Raw genomic sequence first — 17,369 nt, forward strand, 5'->3', positions numbered from 1 at the left:
AAAAGCGTAGTGCTGCTTAGGGGTTGACCGATATGTGTTTTTCAGGGCTGATGTCAATACCGATTACTGCAGATCAATTAGACCGATAACCGATATTTTGAACCGATATATAAATATGTCTGGTGTGACAAAGGAAAATTTATGTCAAAATTAAGAATAACAAGGGCTCTGACTAAAACTTTTTTTAAATGCTTTAAAATTATTTTATCGGGAAATCAGTTTTGAAAATGATCATTAGCAATACCGATAACCATAAAAATGCTTAATATCGAGGCCGATAATCGCTCAACCCCTGCTGCTTCATACTTTTATGGAAACTGTGATTATTTGAATTCTTTGAATAGAAAGTTCAAAATAACAGCATCTATTGAAAATAGAATTCTTTTTTTTTTTTTTTCAACATTTTGCAACAAATTTCTTCGCTGTCAATTCTGATTAAGAGTAAAACTGCACTTTTCAAAAATTTCAGCAGCTATTACTCTTCAGTGTCACATGATCATCTAGATATCGGCCTTTACCTAGTTGCATTGCTGTTAAAAAGGGTCAAAAAGCTCTCAGATTTCATCAAAAATATCTTCATTTGTGTTCAAGAGATTAACGATGGTCTTACAGGCTTGGAACATTATGAGGGTGAGTAATTCATAACAGAATTTTTATTTTTGGGTGAACTCTTCCTTTAAATATTATCTTTTTGACATTACATTAACATAACTATGAATTACAGTTTCACCTGGTGGATCAAGCAGGCACAAAAATCCCTTTCACGCAAAGATTCTGTCATCATTTACTCATCCTCATGTTATTCTCATGTTATTCCAAACCTGTATGACTGTATGACAACAGAAAATATTTTGAAGAATGTTTCAACTATTACCATTAAGTTTATATCACATAAAACCCTGGTATTCAGCTGTCCAATTTTGTAAAGTTGCTCATTCTACTCTGCATTAAGCATGAAAATTACCTCGAATATAAACACAATTTAACTAAACAATTTAACTAAAACTTATGTTTTGTTTATGAACATATATTTCTAAATATACCATATGCTTAGTAGTTCTAGGCTTCCATGTTGAGTATAGGCCCAAAACACTAAAAAATGTCAACTGTGTTACCCAGTAAAAGTAACATGGTGGACAGTAGCAAACAAAGATGGTATTTTATGCACATATTCCTACAGATCCCCTTTATTTATATAGCACTTTATACAACATAGATTGTTTCAAAGCGGCTATGCAAGATCATGTTTGGGTTTTTTGGAAAAAAGGAAAATTCTTTTCTTCACATTGTCAAATTCTAAATGTACCCCTAATTATAGAATGACCTTTCTACAAAATAAAGAATTCAGGATTGGAATGACACTGAATGAGTAAATGATACTAAATTATTAATTTGAGGATGAACTGTCCCTTTTAGATCCATTTGAAATCACATACTGTGAGAGTACTGCATTTCTTGAAAAACTTTGCTTTACTCAAACTTTGCTTTACTGTACAAGTATGCATGTACTATGAGTACAACTCGCACATACTATATCCACCATGCTGGTATTGTCATGCTAAGTTCATTGTTATAAACAGTATGTCACAACAAAGTAAACAAATGTCTTAGAAACTCTTAAAAAGTTTGTGTTCGTCAGCCTACCTTTGATTTACCGATGACAGTAACTCATGAAAAGAGAAAATCGTACAATTGCTATTAATGCCATTCATTTCACACTCCATTTAAAAGACAGCAGAGCTGAAAGAGGAAGGCGGGCTTCAGTCTTTTCCCATCTACATTATCATTTACTGCTGATGGTCATAATTGCTGCTCTTCTTGTAGCATTCTCTTTAAAGCCCCTGCTCTAATGGCCATTTCACTGCTATTAGGCAAATGCCACCTTCAGGGAGTGTTTTAAACATGGAGCCCATTTAACTATGTAAGAACAGACAGCAAGACAGTAAAGCATGTGGGAAGAGAGGAAGTAAATTTACCTTTCAAAGCAGGAAGATCAACAGAGGCTTCTCAGCCAGCAAACATGTTGCATAGACGTCTATGAAAAGTACATATTTTAAGGGATAGTTCAGTCAAAATATACTCATTCTTAAGTAGTTCCAAACCTGGGATGATCCCTTAGAAGTCAGCTGCCTTTTTAGGCAATAAGCAACAAGGCAGCTAACAAGGTTTTATAACCGAGCTACTGAATAGATGTCACAGACAAGGTTTACTGTAAGTTACTAGAAAAAGTGATATATATGACTGAGGGGAGTGAGAGAAAAAGAGGCTTCTGGGAGAGAGATTTTACTGACTGTGGCAATAAAGTTTTATACTTGCAAAGTTTTGCATTTAAGTGGGTCACTGTCAGAATGCACATATATGCAGGGCTATTTTCATACACACATGAAACACACAAGAGACAATAACCTCTTTCCGCAGGTGCTAAAAAACAAAAGAAAAAGACGTGGAGGGGCCGGGGGGTTGAAGTTAAGTGGAATCGATCCATTTCTCATATCCAATTAGCACGGCAGACTGAGAGCACTTACTCACTGCAATTACAACTGTTGTCAATAAGAGTCATGGATTCAGTCACTGTCTCCATAGCCTCGTTTCCTTCTCTCCTATTGTTTTCTTGAGGTAAAATTTAAGCAGATGTAATTAAGGAGCTTCATAAAATTGGGAAAAATTACAGATTGCTCAGATATGGGGGTGTTGGTTCATTATGAAACGGTGGCGAGACAGATTAGCCGCCAACATATACACACACTCACACACACATACACAGCTATTAAACTTTAAGCCTCAATGTCATTTTTTGTTACAGCAAATGTGATAAACTACTCACCATCGCTCTGATAGGATGTGAATATCCATAAAAGTATAAAAATAGACTTGGAGATTTAAAAAAAATCTATAAATGTCAATGAATCAATCTGTGGGTACTATAAATCACTGACACAATTTTCTTAGTGACAAAATGAACACTCTCTTTTTTTGCTGCTCCATCAGCTGTTTTTTCACTTGCCAAAAAAAGTCACCACACAAAAAAATAACCGCTTTTTGCACTTGCTTTCAGAACTGCTGCTAAAGTTAACCTTTAAGACTTGAACATTGTTGGTCTCAAGGATATTACGGAAAAGAAACCTCAAAAAGCCAAACAAAAAAGAGCTAAAAGAAGTGATATGTCAATGAATTCCTAACCAAAGAAAATAATTATATGTATATGTTAGAATTATTATAATTATTATATAATTATATATAATAATAATTATAATAAATAAGCAGTGTTTATATTTAAGCACATATGAAAAAATGACATTATTTAGCACGCAAGTAACCACCTAAATCAATAATTTAAAAAAACATTTTTGGCAAATCCAGGTAATTTATCATAGAAACATTTTTTGTGAAGTTTTGAGTTTTCCTTTAGGCTTCATAGGATTTTGGGTAAATCTGGACAGGCCCCTTTTCTAAACGACCCCGTTATAGCTTCTCAAAGGGTAAATTTCACAATTTTTCTGATAATTATTGACCTAAAGAGTCCAAAGAGTTGTACTGCAGTTGTTGTTTTTTTCCAGATCAAGCAAAAAACCTATGACTAGTTTGCAAAAGTAGTTTTTTTTTTTTTTTTTTTTACATCTTCTCAATCATTTACCAAATGATTTGATTAACAGCAGCGGTTCTAGAGGCAAAGTTGTCTGGAACGAGGAGTTCTATCATATGATACGAATATATCACATGTATGTACGAAAAACCACGCAATGTACAATAGTTTAAGCCCTTGAATAATGCGATATAGCCCCGCAGTGGCCGGTTTATTTCAAATTTCTCACAGACCTTTGGAGGTGAGTCAAGCAGGCCAAGCGAGTTTTGTTCTGATCGGCCTCCCTTAACTTTGTCTAATAGGTGCTCAAACTTCATTGGCCAATGGCGGCCATATTTTTTTGAGATACACAAACGTCCTTATAGATGCTTGTGGCACTTAGGAACAAGACAGTGTTTAGCGATTTTCATGTTGATAGGGCAAATGCTTACATATGTACAGTCATTTTTATTTTTTTTCCCCTCTTATAGCACCACCAAGTGGCCAAGCTCTATGTTTTCTGTCCTGTGACCTCTGATTGAGCTCCTACATAAGTGTTCTGATTTTGGTGAAGATATCTCATTCCGTTCAGGAGTTACAGGAATTTTACTAAAAGTGGCCCCACCACTTTCTGAGTCGAAAGTTCAAATTTTTTTTTTTTTTTTAATTATTACTTTTCACTCTCCAGAGAATCTTTCTGCACTGGTTTGGTTCCAATCTGCGAAAAAAAAGGACTAGTTCGCAAAAGTAGGTTTTTCAAAAAAAAACGAAATACCTGAATTCGCCAGGCTCACAATCAATTGGCTTCTGTCCGGCTTGAGCCAAGGATTCCAACAACATAAAACACTTAAACCTGCAAATGACGGTTTAGGATTTATGAGTGATTTTGTACTTTTGATTGCTGTAGCGCCCCCTTCAGGAAGACTGGGGCAAGACTTGGTGACGTAGTTGGCAGTGTGTGTGCCTAAACTATTCCAGGTTTCAAGTCTCTACAACTTACAGCTTGGTCTGCACGATCAGTTTTACTTGAAGGTTGCTGATCCTTGGCCATTTTAACAATTACAACAGGGTTTTAGCACTGAATGCTTGAACCCGCTAATCATGCCTAATTAAGCATATATGCAGGCCCGAATCCGAATACTGTATTCGGAAAGGAAATGTCATGTCTTATATTGCTGGGCAGTTATACTGTATATAAATTGCAGGCATCCGGGAGCAGCTATTAATATGCAGGGCATTGGAATCATTTTTGAATGCGCACTCTCTTTTCACTTTCACTTTCACGATTTGTGATTACACATACTCACACGTGATCACACGTTCCCACATGTACCCACCCATTTTTACAAGATTAGATGTTTGTCAATGGTGCTCAGGGACTGCAAATCTTTCACCATCATCATATCAGTCTCTGTTTATACGGTAAGTGAAATTTTACGTACATGTAATGTAACAGGCTACCGCTAACAAGCGGCTAACCACGTCCCTTTAGTAGCTCGGTAGAACGCATAATTCATTTAACGTGCCTCTCCGAATACAGATTCACTATTCAGGCACATCCCTACAAGCAGGAGGCTTCGGCCCTCAGATGCAGGATTAATATTCCCTTGGCCAGCTCTGGTATTTGGGAGAGGTGTGATTGTTCTGCTGGAGATATACTGGCCCTATTGATTTAGCATTTCCTCTACTGTATGTTGTGGTGCTGACAAGCAGTAGGGGGTAAAAGAGCGGCTTCCTCTAGGCTGGCACGTCTAGGCCTTTTAAAGGACACCCTTAATGCATGTTCACTATTGATCTGCTGAGCACACGTGCAGGCAGGCCCATTCAAAACATCTGCTATCCCTTACACATCACGGCTCGGACTGGCTACCATACTGAGCTATTGAGAGCAGCTTTGCAAAGCACTTCAAGAGTAAATCTATACATCTCCACTTCAGGCTGACTGTCTCCAACCTTTGCTCTTAGAAACTCCCACAGAGATTTCTTGGTCTCTTTCTCAAATAATTTTTTTAAACGTGCAGTTGCCCATCAATGAAAGACCATGAAACATGCTCACGAGAAACCGCAACAAAATAAAAAGATGATAGATGAGACGTCTTCCTTTATGAAAATTAATTTGCGGGTGTATGGTCTACAAATGTGTTAAAGGAATAGTAACCAAGCTCTGAAGAATCGAAACCTGTTTGAATTACTTTCTTCCATGGAACACAAGAAAATTCCATGTTTTTTTAGTATTATTTATTTACGGTTATGGTATTTATTAATATTTTGAGTTAGCTTTTATTTTTGTATTGTCAGTTTTGCTTAAATTTTTAATGTATAGCTTTAATTAATTATATCAGATTTAGTTTTAGTAATTTTTGTACTGAAGCTTATTTATTTCAGTTAGTCTTAATGCAACCATTCTAAGTTTTTTTCATTTAATTACGGTTTATTAATATATGTAATATTTTATTTTAGCTTTATTTACATTACCAACAAATTAATTTTTAATAATTTTAGTTTCAATTAAAGGGATAGTTCACCCAAAAATAAAATTTTTGTCATTAATTACTCACCCTTGTGTCGTTCCAAACCCGTAAGACCTTTGTTGACAGCAATGCAACTACCACCTTCAAGTAGGGTTGCACCTTTTGATCTGAAGGTCAGAAGCTATAGCTTACATAAACCAAAAAAAAAAAAAAATATATATAAAATATTCACAAACATGACACTTGTCAAGTAAATAATTTTATATATACTGATTTTTTCATTAATGTGTAATATGTTATATTTTTAAAGTTATGAACGATTTTCTGAATTTTTACAACTCTTTTGCTTTGGATCATCTACAAATGTTAAATCTTGAATTAAAATGTTAAGGTTACCACCGTATCTTTATGGGGGAAAAAAGCAGCGATTGATATATAGTTTATTTATAGTTATTTTCAAAGCTTCAGTGTACTGTCATTATAAAATAACTTCATTATTGTTTATTTAATTCTAAACTAATAAGTTCTTGTTAAAAACTAATCAAAATTAAAAATAATTTGCTTATAATTTCTGCACAGGAGAGACTTGGTGTCTCAACAAAAGGAAATATATCGGTATCAGCATCAGCTAATGGCCAAAATGGGTTGAAAAATATCGGCATATCGGATATCGGCAAACCCCCAACATCATGCATTTCTTCACTTCAGTGTCAGTCTTCGATGCGCATTCACAAGACTATCAGGATGCATATACGTGGTGCTGCTGACGCAGGAGCCGACATTGAATTGACCATATGCATGGAGCGTTTCTTAGACATCCACATAATAATAAGCCAGCTCCTAAAATTCCGGTGAAGCTCATTTTATATGTGCTATATTTAGGTGCAGACACTTGAGACTCGTCTCCTGCCTCATTCTTATCAGAAACTGAGAAAAAGAATAATGGCAACATTGTAAATAATGATAGCGGCATAAACATTCAGTTTCATATTAGTTAACAACATATAATTTAAATGCCAAGCCTGGTAATCCCAGGAGAGTACCTAGACATGAGGTGTACATTTAAATGCTGACAGCTAAACACTATCATAACTTTTTAGGCTAATGTTAGCTAGCTTGCGATGCTTCTCTTCAGTGATATCTTGATAATCAATAACTTGCCTTCATACTCATGAATACATTTTAAAAATCTTGGAATATTTTAAAGCCTTGATTATTTTTTATCTCGACAGCTGTGCAGTAAAATTCACTTCAAAGATTCACTTTTCATTCATAAAGATGACATGGAAAAAATGTCTTTTCACAGAAAACGACAACTTTTTAAGATAAAAATGACATGAAATTACCCCTATAACCAGAAGAAGGCAGCAGCATATCACTTATTGGCTACAGCTGCAATTTGAAGTCTTGCTTTTTTGATTTATTATAAAATTACTAGCATAACAAATTTCAGTACTTTTACTGCACTGAAGTATATAGTATAGCAAGTGCAGAAAGCCATTAAAATAAATAAATAAATAAGCTCAGACACAAACAGCCTATAAGGGTGAATTATTTAAATACTTACATATAGTTCACTACTAATTAAATAAGTTAAATATGAATGGTAGAAGAATTAAATTTCTTTGAATTGTGAATGGATTTTGTAGAGAAAACGAGCAAAGGACACTCAGCTGACCGGAAATGACTTGAGCTGGCTTGTCTAAAACAAGGACGTAATCTGTGCATATGGTCAATTAATAACCCTTCATAACAACAATAACAACAGAGTTGTTTGATGAGAGTGAATGGTTTCCAGGGGCCTGGCAAGCTTCAAAAATAACAAAAAAGGCACCAAAGAAGTATCAAATGTTTGAATTCCAAATAAGAAAGTAAGTCATACAGGTTTGGAATGACATGAGGGTGAGCAAATGATGTGAGAATGTTTAATTTGGGTAAACTGTCCCTTTAATTCATATTAACATTGTGTGTGTGTGTGTGTGTAACTCACTGAGACAACTGTGTCCATAATGCACCATGAAGTCAGCTCCCAAAGCGCGGGCTGTGAAGTCGTCCACGCAGCAGGCCCCGTATGTCACATCTCCCATCACCAGAGTGTCAGCCTCTGTGAATCTGACAAACAACACAATCAACCAATCAATGACCTTGATCACCACCCTATTGCAATTCAAATCAATCAGGCCGTAAATAAAATGACGGGTCCACACAGTTGGCAGATCAATCACTCTCAAGCGGAAATGTCACTCAGACATCCATGTCTCCAGTTAAGTGGGCTCCCGCTAACCGTAAACTGATGCACTCTGTGCAGTCTGGAAAAACATCTAGAATAACCTTCAGAAGCACTGGACAATTAACATTCACTGATGGGAAACGCTAAAGTACCACATCAAGGTTAATAGCTATGGATGCACACTGTCCTATGAAAAGCAGGTTTATCGAAAACTTAAAGGGAAATTCTGAAAATGAAAATTCTGTCATTCATTACTCTCCCTCATGTCGTTGCAAACCTGTAAGACTCTATTTAGTTTTGACGACCCAAAGGAAGACATTACTGAGCCACTGTCTCCAGTACGGCACACTATTAAGAGATGCTGCTACAAACTGTCCTTGGCTTCCTTCCTTCGCTTTGTAGGACAGTGACAAGCATTCCAGAGAGGTGGATCTCTGAGGACCTCTTTGAAGAACCAACGATCTGTTTTTGTTTGCTTCGGCAGGGGTCGTTAAGTGTTAGCACATCTATTGACTGGCGCACTGCTGCCGCTTCTCCTCTGTGTGAAATTTAAATGCAGGATAAACATGAGACAGGAGCACATAAATTATGAGTGAGAAAAAACGAGAGAGAATGAATATGCGAGGAGAAGAAAGGAAGAAAACGAGAGTAGAGGCTGTTGTATGGGAAGCTGGCTGTCTGGAAGCAGACATATTTAGGACAGGTATTATTAATAGAACACAGCCACATTTTCTCTGCTTTTATACACACATACACACACTAGCACTTCTAAACCCTTCCACCTGATTCACCTTCTAACCTCTCATTCAGATTGAGCTCACGAAAGTGGCCAGTACAACTGCACGACACACTGAACAGTCTGTACTGATCGCTCTGTCTGGGATATCTTCTTTTTCTACTTCCTGTCTGGCTCCTAGCCTTTCTTCTTCCCCAGTTTGTCATGATACTTCTGTTGCGAGCCCTCTCGAAAAAACTCCTGGTTATTGTATATTTCACCACAGAAGGCTGAACTGCACTTTATTTCTGTATTTGGAAGGATGTTTAGGCTTATATTCTCTGTGGTCCTCCGGTCTCTGAGTGCCTTGCGCCACTGTAGTCAAGCACATGATTGCCCGAGGAAAACATTTATGTGGATTTATAGGCCAATAAACATCTAATTAAATTAAGAAAACTCTTTGGTGGTCTTGTGTTGACAAATTACGTTTATACTACCTATACCCTCCATCCAAAAACACCCGGTTCTGCAAGAATCCCATAAATTAAAATTTTTTTGCAATCAAACTGACAAAGCTGGCCAAAAGGCAATATGTTTGCAGCAGATTACACAATTTTTAGGTCTACTTTTATGTATGTTAAAATTAAGGCTGTGAATTTAACACACACACACACACTAAAACATTAAAAAGTGTATAAATCACTTGTTTTTCTAAAGAAACATTGTCCAACAGCGACACCAGCAGGTAAAGTTTGCCTCCCCTGAGCCCATTGAGTTTTAACAGACCCATAAAGTGTGCGGTAAGTTTGGTGTAGGGGGTAATTGAGAATGAATGGGGGAAAGTCACTAGAGAGGAGGCAATGCTGATTGGATATGATTGGATATGACTGGTTATGTTTGGCTGTGATTGGTTCAAGTGATAAATCCCACCTCTCGTGATCACGCACATTCACGGATCAGTCTGAATGAACAATATAATGGCGTTAATGGGAAGACTAATTAAAAAAGCAAGTAAACAACTTGCACACTTAGACATAACCACATTGTTAAGTCAAAATACAACTTGAAATGGCATGAAAACATGATCTGTGGGAGTTTTTAGTGAGTAATCAGCCTGGTGAAATTTAAAGTAAATCTCCATGTCTGTGACCAATTTTTAGCAAGCTTTGATGACTGATGATCCGAAAAAAAATCCAAAATAGTTCAAAGTTAACTGTTAAAAAGAATAGCTGAACTTAAGCTCACAAATAAAATATATTGTTTAAGTTGTTACTGCCTTGAGCTATTTTGGAATAAATATAAAATGCTTAAAAACACTAACTTCATGAGATTTATACTTCGCTTTAATAAATAGAATATTGATGACATTGTTAGGGCAAAATTATAAAACAGAATATTTTTTTCCCCTGATAGTTTAATAATGTTTAACCAAGAAAATATGACTGGGACATGAATCTATATTTGACAAATAAAATAAAATAATAATAAAAAAATAAATAAAATAAAATAAAATAAAATAAAATAAAACAAAATAAAAACTCTGAGGACTTTGCTGCCTCATTTCAGAACACCACTGCACACCACTCATTGACTTTTTGGGATGAACTGAGATCTGGACATGTTTTCTTAAAATCTCATTGGTTTTCTCTTCATAACATACTCCCTGTGTTTGTGTCTCATGCATGGCTTACTTTTGTAACCCAGTGCCCTCAAACACACCCTCTCTCCCCACACACAGTTATTCTCATGTGAAGGACGCAGGCAGGCAGCCGTCGCTAGTAAAGCAGAATGAGATGGATGAGGAGAGCTCATCTGGTAAATAAATATTTGCTGTGGTAGATTTGATTCTCATCCTTTCTCTCATCAAGGTCCCCCTCTTTCTGCCCATCTGCTACACATTTGCGCATGCACAAACACGAGTGGGTGGCATCATCACCAGCCCAAAACGGTAAGACACACACTAACAAGACGATTCAAAACAATACATGTACAGTGGCCCCAAAAGTATTTGGGAACTCAAGTCACACTTAAAAATGTATGAATGTCATTGCATCACATAACAAAACAAGCACAGCCCACAGTAAAAACTCACAGTACCAAAATCCCACTCCTCATGTTGAGCATCAAACATAGATGAGCAGACGTTGATTGTGGAAGTGGAGAGGATGATATATTATGACAAATCCCCAGAGCTCCATGAAATTCACAATTTAAAGTGGTAGTATCCATCTCCGCTGAGATTTCCTGTTCATTAGCGCCACAGAGAAATAACGAGAAGAATAACAACGTGCAGTAAACAGTAAAACTGTTTGCACTACAAACCAGTGTGTTCATAATTAAGATAACACATTAAAATAATATGGTAAGACATACCAATTTGCAATATCAAGCTGCAAAACAAGCTGTTTTGTACAGCTAAAAATAGCTGGACGTGGATGAGACAGGAAGCCAGATCCATAAAATGTACAGTTGGCCTATAAAATCAGTCCAAAACAACATTACACCTTTGTGACTCATTATAGGGACAAATAAAAAATGGAGTAAGTTAAAAAAAAAAAAGTTATAAAGAAAGTATTGTGTGTACATTTACACGTTTACAGTAATGCATTTTGCAGATTTGTGACTTTAAAAACATTTTCAAATTCTATAATTAATATAGAAAGTTAATATACAAAGAATCAGTATGTGTGTGTGTATATATATATATATATATATATATATATATATTTATATATATATATATATATATATGTGACCCTGGACTACAAAACTACTCATAAGTTGCATGGGTATATTTGTAGCAGTAGCCAACAATACATTGTATGGGTCAAAATAATCGATTTTTCTTTTATGCCAAAAATTATTAGGATATTAAGAAAAGATCATGTTCCATGAAGATATTTTGTAAATTTCTTACCATAAATATATCAAAACTTAGTTTTTGATTAGTAATATGCATTGCTAAATATTTATTTATTTGGACAACTTTAAAGGCGAATATTTCGATTTTTTGCACCCTCAGATTCCAGATATTTAAATAGTTGTATCTCGGCCAAATATTGTCCTATTCTAGCAAGCCATACATTAATAAAAATTTTATTTATTCAGTTGTTAGATGATGTATAAATCTCAAACTCAAACTCAAAAAACTGACACTTAAGGCTGGTTTTTGGTCCAGAGTCACATATATAAAATATACATTTCTAGTCATTTTAAACATTTACTTTAATGCATTTGGCAGAAGATTTACTTGATCAGATTACTTTAGAGATTTAACTCAATATTCAATTTAAAAGTATTCATTTTATGAATGGAAAACGAAATTAAGACATTGGCATAGATAAACAGAAATTGTAAATAAAACATTTAAGGATTCCTCTCCATATAATGCACTTCTATGGTGCCTCTGAGTTTAAACTTCCAAAATGCAGTTTAAATGCAGCTTCAAAGGGCTCTAAATGATCCCAGCTTAACCTCAAATGCTCGTCTTCTCTAGGTTTGCGTGAATTCTGTTTTTCCGGTTCAAGACAGTTAGGGTGTGTCGAAAAAATTCCCGTCTCATTTTCTCCTCCAACCTCAAAATCGTCCTACATCGCTGCAGAAGTACCGACCCAATATTTACAAAGTGGTCAAAGCCCTTTACAAAAAAAAAAGGTAAAACAGCGATGTAGGATGATTTTGAAATTGGAGGAGAAAATGAGATGAGAGTTTTTCGACATACCCTAACATGGCAAAACCGGAATAAAGCTCACGCAAACCTAGACAAGACGAGCGCTTGAGGTTAAAAAGTATATAATTTGTAACAATTTTTTTTTAGAAAATACCTGATCATTTCGCTAGATAAGACCTTTCTTTTTTCGTCTAGGATCGTTTTGAGCCCTTTGAAGCTGCAATCAAACTCTGCTTTGGAAGTTCAAACTCAGGGGCACCACAGAAGTCCACTATATGGAGAGGAATCCTGAAATGTTTTCCTCAAAAAACAATTTCTTTACAACTGGAGAAAGAAAGACATGAATATTGTGGATGACAAAGAGGTGAGTACATTATATGAAAATTTTTGTTCTGGAAGCGAACTACTCCTTTAAATTAAAATTTGTATTAAAATTTTGAATCCTGTTTGCCATCTCAATTCAAATTCAAGGTCTTACACACAAGATCCATAAGCAGGATCCAAATATAAAGTAGCTGCAAATCTGTCGCCACTGCGGTGACAAAACACCTGCAAAACCTCATTGTCAGGCTTCCTTATTTGCACAGTATATCCGATTACCACCAACTAGAAGGGCTTGTGGATAAAAAAGCGGAAATACATTAATATAAACTCTGAGCGTCAGATTACCAAAGCTTGTGCGAGAGAGAGATAGTGCTCGCTACCTGGGAATGGTGCTGTAATTACGGAGCAGGAGTGTGGATCAAGTTCGTGCTCCCGCTGGGACAGAGGCTCAGAGCGAGTAAGATGAGGGGTTTTAGTCGTGATTAGCGCTTCACACGCCCCTCGAAATGTTGGCCACAGGATGGAAGAGTCAATGTCACATATGGCCTGGTCTGCTTGTTACTGTAGCTCTTCTCCCATCGAAATCAAACCCACCGTCTCTCTCTCTCTCTTTCTCTGTCATGGTATCTGGCTCCAGCTACAGCATCTGAGCTGAAATGTCATTAAGATGCAATTAAGATGTAGAAATGTCTGTGATCTCAATAACAGGGCTTGTTAATTAGTGCTCTGTAGCAGCCAGCTTGCACAAAACAAAGTCACACTCACACAGAGTGGATAATTATAAAATAAAAAATAAAATAAGATAAAAACAATTAAAAAATAAAATAAAATATTCTTCAAATATTGTTTGAGGTCTAAATCTTAGATTTTTAATGTGGTCTCAGGGATTTGGGACCTCACTAAAGTCAGCCAAGGCCTGGCACCCCCTGTCAGTGTGACGGTTGTTGGATGGTTTAGTGTCTCTCAAACCTCACAGACAGTTCATGTGTCTCTCTTCCTCTTTCAGAGCAGTGAGACAGAGTCACGCTCCTGCAGGACCGGTCAGCGTCTCTGCGTGTCTCTCACTCTTTCAGTTAATGAACATTAGGGTGTGCTGTGTCTGGAAGCGGATCCATCCGTTTCAAGCTATTCCTCCTGTCTCTCAGAGGTGAAATCTTTACTTGGCTTTGACAGGACTTTCATCAAAGCTCAGCGTGAGCGAGGGGCTGCTGGCTCAAAGCTCTCCTGTTTGCGAACGCTGGAAGAAAACAGATCTTTCTCTTTGGCCACTTAATCAAAGCCTTCAAAAGCAAATGGTTTCAAATAAAATGTGCTTTTTATGACTGCTAATTGTCTGGAATAGAGCAGCCAAGCAGAGTTAGAGAAGTGGTAATTATCATTATAAAAAGATATTTCAGAAGACATGAGAAATAGAGCCAGGTTATGATTTTATAACTTGCTCATGAAAGATTAAAGATCTAAATCTGTGACTATTAAACATGGAAAGCTCAAATATTTATTATTGATTTGTGTGCACAACGGGCTATATACATGATTGACAAGATGTGGCAGTGCTATTTGCCAGAACAGTTGCTTTTTTTGAGATATGAAGGAACACTTTCGGAACAGAGTTCCATTCTAGAACCGTGGAACTGCTTTGCTCTTATTTATATCACTGTCAAACATGACACAAATTTAATATGTGTTTTACATTTTACATTTCCAACACAAACTCACCATATTCCACCAGATTTACTACCAAAAACACTAGTCAGTTATTGGACAGATATCCTCTAACCTATCCTAATTAGAAGACAGTAGCCCCATATAGTATTTGGATACTTAAGACAATTTCAATTAGGAAAATATCAAACAAAGTGGTAAGTGTTTTGCTGAAAGATACATGTGTAAATTAATACAATTAAACAGCAACACAACACAACACAACAATAAAAAAAAAATAAAAAAAAACACAAAACAAAAACCCATACAAAACACATCACAACATAACAAAACCAATCCAAACAGAAAACAAGCAACAAAATGACACGACAAATCAAAACAAAACACAATCACAACACACAACAGAAAACAAAACAAGAAATGGCACAACATGACACGAAAAGACAAAACAAAACAAATAAACAAACAAAAAGCAAAACAAAACACAACAAAATACAAACCAAAATATGACACGACAATACAAAACACAAAAAACACACAAAACAACACAATAAAACACAAACCAAAACACGATACGAAGAAACCAAAAAACCAAACAAAAACAAAACAAAACACAAACTAGAACAAAATACAAACCGAAACACAACGCAAACAAAACAAAACATGACAAAACAAAAGTAAAAACAAAAACATGACAACTAAAAAACAAAACAAAATCCAAAACACGACACAACAAAAAAACAAAACACAGCAAAAAACAAAACACAACACAACAGAAAACAAGACAACAAATGGCACAACATGACACAACACGAAAAAGACAAAGCAAAACACATACAAAAAAGCAAAACACAACAAAATACAAACCATAACATGACACGACAATACAAAACACACACAAAAAAAACCCCAAACAAAATCAAAACGCAAACCAGGGGGGTGTTTCGTAAAACAAGTTTACCAAATAAGCCAGGCTTATTTTGAGGCAAATCAACTGACAATAAGTCAGACTAACTGAAATAAGCCTGGCTTATTTGGTAAACTTGTTTTATGAAACACCCCCCAGAACAAAACACAAACCAAAACCCAACAAAACATAACAAAACAAAACCCAGCAAACAAAATACAAACCGACTAAAAACAAAACAAAGCAACAAACTAAACAACAAAAGCACAACACAACATTCACATCACACAAAAAAAAAAAAAACAAAACATAAAACAAAACGCGACACGACACGATAAAACAAAACAAAAAAACAAAACACTGCAAAACAAGAAAACACAAACCAAAATACAACATGACAAAAACAAACCAAACCAAAACACAACAAAACAAAACAAAAAAACAACACATCAAAACAAAACAAAACACCAAAACAAAACACAAACAGAAACACAAGACTAAAAAAAACATAATACAAACCAAAACACAACACAACAAAAAATAAAACAAAAACCAAAACATGACAACACAACACAACACAACACAACACAACACAAAACAACATAACAAAACAAAACAAAACTAACATAAACTAAAAGGACCAAAACAAAAGAAAAAAAACAAACAAAAACACAACACAACAAGAACAACAAGGTCAAGCATTAAAGGGGTCATCGGATGCCCATTTTCCACAAGTTGATATGATTCTTTGGGGTCTTAATGAAAAGTCTATAATTCTCAGTGGTAGTGTAAAACAACACCCTTTTTACCTGACAAAATAAGCTCTGCAAAAATCATCCCATTCTGGTCGAGGCTGCTTTAAATGCAAATGAGCTCTGCTCGCCCCACCCCTCTCTTCTCTCTGTGGAGTGACGAGCCTGTTTACTTTAGCCGCATTTAGCCACTAAACTTGGTAACTAGCACATTATTAGGAAAGGCGATCGCAAAGATTCGTAAAAAAAACCTTATACTCACTTCTGCTGTAAGTGAAGCTGGATCACGAATGATTTGTGCGAACATAGACAGATATATGTAGATCGGGAGGCGCATTCCCTTCACAAACAAATGTAATCCACTGCATCTTCAGCAGCTTAGATGTCAGGAGTAAATGATGACCACCATGTTCATTATCCAGCAACACAACACCTCAATCGCTCAATTCTTGTCTAACTTACATCCCTGCTCCGGCATGGAGGCTGGACTGTTACAGCTTAGGTAAGATGCTCATGTCAATCAACTATCGTGACGCGACAATGACAGGCATCTGAGAACGGCTCGATTTGAAAAAGGGAGTATTATTTTTACAGATTGATTAAAAACCACTACATGGATTTTTATCATTATAGGGTAGATTTGTACATACACTGCCAACACACATTAATGTTCAAACAACATAAAAAAAGTCAACTTAGCATCCGATGACCCCTTTAATGGTTTGCGCATGCCACTTGTTATCTAATGCAGTGACATTGATAGAATTTTTAAGTGTCTAAATATTTTTTTATTCACATCTTCAAATACACACACAATAAGAACGAAGCCCTTTTGTTGTGTCAGGTTGCGGATGAAAGCCCAGGACACGAGCCTCTGAGTGATTCAATGCTGTACCCTCTGCCCTGTTTCAATAACTCTGATTGTGTGTGCGTGTGTGTTTAGCCTCACACTTCACTGAGCTCAGTTAACACAAAGACTAATATTAGATCAGCAACGAGGGCCTGTCACAGAAAAGCCGTCCCTTCGGACTTTCCACATCCCTGCCCTGTTTCCCAACAGTCTACAAACTACTACT

At 36.1% G+C, this 17,369-nt stretch overlaps 1 protein-coding gene across 1 annotated transcript in view; it reads right to left on the reverse strand.

Moving 5' to 3' along the window:
• dph1 (diphthamide biosynthesis 1) overlaps positions 1 to 17,369 on the reverse strand; it is a 111,819-nt gene that overhangs the window by 42,722 nt on the left and 51,728 nt on the right. Inside the window, exon 4 of the mRNA XM_051128691.1 lies at positions 8,024 to 8,145. Within this exon, the coding sequence (XP_050984648.1) occupies positions 8,024 to 8,145 (122 nt within the window). The remainder of the gene's footprint in view (positions 1 to 8,023; positions 8,146 to 17,369) is intronic.

This window comes from Labeo rohita, chromosome 15 (assembly GCF_022985175.1).
Source record: "Labeo rohita strain BAU-BD-2019 chromosome 15, IGBB_LRoh.1.0, whole genome shotgun sequence".
NCBI lineage: Eukaryota > Metazoa > Chordata > Actinopteri > Cypriniformes > Cyprinidae > Labeo > Labeo rohita.